The sequence below is a fragment of the Poecilia formosa genome, unplaced genomic scaffold, assembly GCF_000485575.1.
Source record: "Poecilia formosa unplaced genomic scaffold, Poecilia_formosa-5.1.2 Scaffold387, whole genome shotgun sequence".
NCBI classification, from domain to species: domain Eukaryota; kingdom Metazoa; phylum Chordata; class Actinopteri; order Cyprinodontiformes; family Poeciliidae; genus Poecilia; species Poecilia formosa.
The window spans coordinates 508945-515413 of NW_006800326.1; the positions used below are offsets into that span (position 1 = coordinate 508945).

Genomic DNA, 6469 nt, shown 5'->3' on the forward strand with positions numbered 1-6469 from the left:
CTTATACCCTAAGTCTTGATGTCCAATGGGATGGACAGTCAGATTTGAAAGAAATCATGCAATTTAATTATCTTGTCTTGTTTGATGCCTATGATCAATATCACTGGTCGATAAGAAGCTAGTCAGTAACAGAAATCATTCAAATGACATAATCCCCATTTATTTTATTGGTTCAAACCCATAAAAATATATTATGTTCATTCCATTATTATTTTTGTTTGCTTTATTTTATATATTTTATTTTCTTTAAATAAAGAATAATGTGTAAAAAAAAAAAAAGTAAGGCATATAAAAGGAAGGATTAAATACGTTTATACTTCTGCTCCCTCTTTTTCTAACAAATAGTTATATAAATATAATATATATTTTGGTATTTGATTTTTAAGCATGTTTGAATCAAATAAATAAATAATCAATAAATTATTTACTAAACTAAAATAACTTTCATTGGTTTAACTAATAACGCGCGTTTAAACCTTCTTTCGGTGTTGTAGTTTGGCCACCATCCAGCAGAGGGCACCGCTGATCACCCAGTAGCAGACCCAACTGATTCAAAAACAAAGATGGCGGCGAAGTCTCATAACGGTAAAGAAACAGTCCAAACAGAATCCAAGATGAGACATAAAATTCACCTTATGCATTTCTCTTTTGAAATATAAGCACTCGACAAGCTCACTAAGTTTCCACCGTAAATAGCGCTGATTCATGGTGGATAAGGCTCAACTTCTCAACCAAAAATTACTGGTGTGTAAAGCGAGGATAACGCAGATAAAAATGCAACAGGATAGAAAAAAGACTCGACGTCAATAAGGACGGTTTATTGTGAGGGCTGATTTTGAGTTAATACACTTCATGGAGCGAAGTTTTAACATTCCCTCAAGAACCACAATCAGCTGTATTACAGTAAACTTTAGATTAATTCATGTCTCCTACCTTTACTCGGGTTTCCCAGCACTGTGTTTTTGCTCCGACCGACAGTTAGTCCCTTCTCACAGAGAACAGGCAGCTGCAAGAGTAAAAAAAAAAACCCTTAAAATTAAATAGACAATAGAAAAAGCTGAATTTGTTCTCTTTATTATGAAAACATCGCTGCTTATTTGTCCTACCTTGACTGAATTAGTCATCAGGAAGCAGTAGCTCTCCTCCAGCTCCTTATCCGTCCTTCCGTCTGCTTTCATCTCTCTCCGTTTTTCCGCGAACTGAAACATAAACCATTGATTTTCTCAGCAGGTAAAAACCAAGGAACTAGTGTAATTGAGCAAAAACTATTCTTAACTTTAACACGTTTATTTCTCTCCTTAAAGATCCTGTACACTTAACATAGGGCTGCACGATATGGCCAAAATACTTCTCCGGATATAAACATTTCATTTCAGTCCATATTGATAATTATTGTTTTTGGGGTTTTTTTTGGCTTATATATCTGAAATACTGCTATACTGGTGGAGCTATTCACAACACTTGGAATATATTAACCAAATGTTATTAACCAGCCTTTGCTTTATGAATTTTGTAATGACAACATATATGGTGCAGCTTTAATTTGGTATATTTCAGCCCTTTCTGTCAAGTCGCCAGAGTTCAAGTCCATCATGTGTTCCTGCTACTAACAGTTCAGCTGATCCCTTTGCTTCTGCAGCACCAGCTTGTTTGTTTTCAAGGCTTATATATGTTCAGGAAATCACTGAAAATATTTGAACCAAAACATCTTTTTTGTTTTAGCTGATAAGTAAAGAGACTTTTTGATGGATTCTAGTGAAACAAAAAGCAACAATGAGGTCGTTGCTCACTTCCTTCTCCAGCAGCTCGCTGTGGACGAGCCGAGGGTTGCTGTAAGTGAAGCAACCTGAAGAGTTGCTGTCGATGTAGCCGGACGTCAGGATGGTCTTCATGTCCTCATACTCCCTGGACTCGGTGGAGACGAACTGGAACAGAGCTGAAGAAGAAGAAACATTTATCATGTTATTGACTAAACTGCAACAACAGCATTCTTTAGTGAAAGCTGACCATCTGCAGCTATTAAATATTTCTACCATCATGAGGAAAAACTCAGCTGTTTGTGCTGCACTGAACATCAAAACAGTTTGAGACTGATCTGATTATTTTTTAATTAAATGATTAATAGATAGCAAAAGGTGATTAATAGGAGATTTTTTTCCCGGATTTTAATTCGTTTGAGGTTAAACTTGCCCTTTTTGGGTTTTTTTTTGTTCCTTTTTTCCGTTCAAAGGTTTTTTTTTTTTATCTTAAATGAAAATGTATATATTTTTGTACTGTATTTTTTTATACATTTGATTAGTTCTATATTTATTTTTGGTTTATTAAATTTGCTTATTTGTAGTGTGCCCACTAAAGCCGATAGCAGTAAAACTGGTCTGGTATAAAAAATTAAAAAAAGAAATAAGCAAAACAATTTAAAAAATAAAAACAAATATAAAAATAAATTAAATGATGTAACTAAAAATCTATATAACTAAAACTTTAACAAGTAAAAACTGAAATTATATATAAAAACCTTGTCTGGATAATTCTTTTGCCTTCCAACAAGACCAAAAACATTCATCACTACAGGTGAAAGACCAAAGTGAACATTTCTGACTGTTCATAACTCTCTGACTTGAATAACAGATCATTTGTGAGGTAAACTGAAGACAAATGATTATATGATGCCTGAAGGTCATCAAATCTGGGAAACCTTGAAAAATAAGGAGCAGCTTTGATTTCTCAAATGCAAAAATTGCAAAGCAGACACATGAATAATACCATCAGGCAGGGTCATAATATTAGTTTTTGTCTGCGTGCAAAGTTAAACTTGGGAAAATATATTTCCCTCAAGGTAAATAAAATAATCATGGCTTACATTGTTTACATGAGTTACTTAAAAAAATCAACAAAACTAGTTTCTCACATCCTTCCATGTGAATATAACCCATTTTAAGGCTAGCGTAATGTTTATTTGCCTATTATCAATTATTACATCTATGGTACAGCAAAATAAAAATGAATTTGAGATATTCTGTAATATTGTTTTGTCATTAGCTGCTGCATCCATAACCGGATACTCGTGCTGCTAACTGCTATAATAATGTAAACATGGAGGCGGTTACCTCCCTTTAGCTAGTAAAAACTACAATCTACATGAAGCCAAAAAACAAGCTTTACGGTAAAAATCAAAGTATAATTTAGTACCTACAACAGGAAAATAAGATATAATTTTAAATAAGTAAATATTACCACATGGTAAAACGTTTATAAGCTTGTAACTAAAGCGACTTACCGCTAGCTGTTAGCTTTGCATTATTCCGTTAGCCGCTAGTTTAACAACATTAAATCTTTGAACTGAACATAAAGATTGGAGACTAAACATAATCTTTTTACATAAGAGCAGAGTTACATAAATGACACCATGGTGATAAGCATCTAAATGCCTTGTGGCTAACCAAACTTGCAGGAAAGATGGAGGTGTCCGAGAATGGATACATACTTGTCTGATAATTGAACTCTTATAGATAGAACACCATTAATTCGGAGCATCATACCCTTTTTCTCTTTGGTTTTCCTCGGTATGTGGAACTTCTTGGGCTCACTCGGCATATGTCGCTGGTGGACCAGTTGCGGTGCCGATTTCCTCCGCTCCACGATCTTCCCCGCGGCCGCAGAGCTCAGCCTGGCCGCGGCAGGGTAGCCTCCTCGGCCAGGGGTCGAACTGAGCAGCTCGCAGTCCCGGTAGCTAAAGTCCGCGGCAGCCGACACTCTGCTCATCGGGCAAGCCTCTCTCCGGCTAAAGCCGTCCTCCATTGTGAGCTCCTCCACTAGATCGACGCTTGCTCACTGCTGTTACCTCCAGAGCCCGCAGCGGAGGAAGGCATCCCCGCACAAAACCCGCGCCATGCTTCCGCCACCGAGAACGGATCTTCTTCAGTGTTAAAGCAGCAGCCAGTTCAATAAAAAGTGCTTTATTGCCACCTGCTGGACAAACGACGCCGCTGCAGTTTGATCTCAGAGTACTTAGTGAAAATAGAAACACAAAAATCAACTGATGTGAGCTTATTAATTGGTTCAGAAATGTTGAATATTTTTTTAAATGTTTATATTCAGGATTTATCGTTTGAAAAATAATAAAATATCTCCGTGTATTTTATCTATTCTGATTAGTTTGAAAAATAATAAAATCTCACTATACATTTTATCCAAACCACAAGGATAAAATAACACCAGAAATGTTATTTACAGGTCATTTGTTGAACTTTTTTAAGGTAGTATCTTATATTAAAAAACGTTTATTTTTGTGAGTGCTAAGAGTTCATTACAAAATTAAAGTTTATTTGTATTTGAGATGACTTCTTATGAAATTATCAATATCAATATTAGTTGAAAACAGTCTCAAAACAACAATTTTACCATTTATCAAAATCATTTCTGCGACATTTTATAATCTAGTAACATTTGTTATTTTAGCAGGTCTGTCAGAGTCCACTTGAAATCAGACAGAAGTAACATAAAAGTAACTTGTCAGCAAAATATACAAGCTTGTTTTGTGTTAATACTTCCCTAAAATTGATGAAAATTTATTAGTTCCACTGGCAGATTATTTCACTTATAACACAGAGAAAATGTCTTTTTTAAAATAAATTTTAAGGAATTATTTATTTAAAACAAGTTCCTAAATTTTGAAGAAAAGTCACTTTTGTAATGTAATAATTTGCACTCAAAAAAGACAAAAATAATTTTTTGTATGTATTTTTGTGATGCTGTAGGCCTCCCTTTCCTACTGTAACTAGAGTAACTGCTGGGAGCCGTAGACATGAAAATCTGAATCATAACGACTCTCACTCAGCAGTGAGAGGTCGTTATGACCACTGCTCCAGAGATCAACCTTCTGATTTCAAATGTTGTTCTTAATCATCACACAATAACGTTTAACACTCAGAAATTCATAGTCACAGAAAACAATACAGTGCAATTAATTTTTAACAATTTACTGCAATCTTTATTTGTGCAGAGACAAGAAAATACAACAGAACACAGAAAAATGTTTATTTATATTCAATAAAAGAATATCTGTGATATAAAGGAACTCAGTGTTTCAACAGTTTTGCAGTTTTCTGGAAGATTTGTGGTGCACAGAAGCTAAATGCTGCAGAACCAGTTGTTTATGAACTGGAAGGTTCATAAACAACAGCAGATCTTTAATGTATTTTGATGCTACAGATAAACACAATAATAAGTTTCTCTAGATATGCTGCGCTACATTTGTAATCATCAATCAGTGACCCTGCTGAAGTCCGACACATATAAGGCTGTTGTAGATAGAAAAAAATGAGTAAATTTTCAGCAATAAAATCTCAAAATTCTTTTAGAAAAAACAGGAAAATTTCTGAGCTTCAAAAGTTTAGCATTTTTGACTTTAGAAACTCAGAATATGTTTGTGATTTTTCTCAAAAATATATGTTTTTTAAGCAAGATTTCAACTTTTGAAATTTCCATGTTTTTTTTTTTATTTCTGAGTAATTTAAAATTTCAGATTTTTTTCTAACAAAATTTCAACTTTTAAAACAAAAAACAACTCAAAAATCATTTTTGAGTTGTTTTTTCCACCCCAACGTATCTCAGTTTTTTTTTTTTGGTGTAAATTGCTCTTTTTTTTCTGTCTACAACATCCCTAAGATGTTGTCACAAAGTTCCCATTCAGAAAGTATGAAAATCTTTCAAACCAGAATTTACATTTTATATGTTTCAAACTCAGGAATTTTTAAATTAATTAATAATTCTTTGATTAATCTCAAAATTTCAAAGTTTTTCCTTTCATTTTAGCAAATTGTCATCTTTTCAAAATCTGAAATTTCCTTGTTTTTTCTCGAAAATTTGTGAGTTTAATTTCAAAATTTCCGAATTGTTTCTAGCAGATTTTTTTTTTTACATTTGAAACCCAGAAATGTTCTTATTTTCCTAGAAAATTTCAGAGATTAATCTAAAAAAATCGAAGGTTTTTTGGCATTAATCGACTCCTCATTTTTTCTATAAACAATGCTCTTGACACGTAGAATCCCTTTTCGGAGAGGCTGAGAATTTTTCAAACCAGATCCAATATGGCCGTATTCTGACGCAAACTCAGCTCGTCAGCGACAGATATCGACAGTTTACATTTTCACTCACGGGAGTCGAATTCTGTCGAATGCGGAATCCTTGGATGGGGGAGCGGTGAGGGGGGAAGGCACTTCAGCAGACCCACGTGGATTCTCAGTCATTGGATGAAAAACAATGACATCAGAGTTCATCATTGACATGTGATTGGTTGGTTGATGTGTGCCCATTGGATAGCACTTATGTCTTTATAAATAAACCCCGCCCCAATCATTAATATTTTTAATGCTGTATTTTAAAAAATCTATATAAAAATAAATACTGTATTAAACCATATTCATTAGATATTGCTTATATGCAACATGTTCATGTATGAGGAACATAA

At 34.0% G+C, this 6469-nt stretch overlaps 1 protein-coding gene across 1 annotated transcript in view; it reads right to left on the minus strand.

The window, feature by feature from the left end:
- tasora (transcription activation suppressor a) overlaps positions 1-4042 on the minus strand; it is a 23623-nt gene extending 19581 nt beyond the window's left edge. The window contains exons 1-4 of the mRNA XM_007575760.2: positions 3540-4042; positions 1791-1936; positions 1107-1199; positions 934-1006 (exon numbers count right to left, since the gene is read on the minus strand). Of these exons, the coding sequence (XP_007575822.1) occupies positions 934-1006; positions 1107-1199; positions 1791-1936; positions 3540-3798 (571 nt within the window). The 5' untranslated portion in view covers positions 3799-4042. The remainder of the gene's footprint in view (positions 1-933; positions 1007-1106; positions 1200-1790; positions 1937-3539) is intronic.
- Between the last annotated feature and the right edge of the window lie 2427 nt (positions 4043-6469).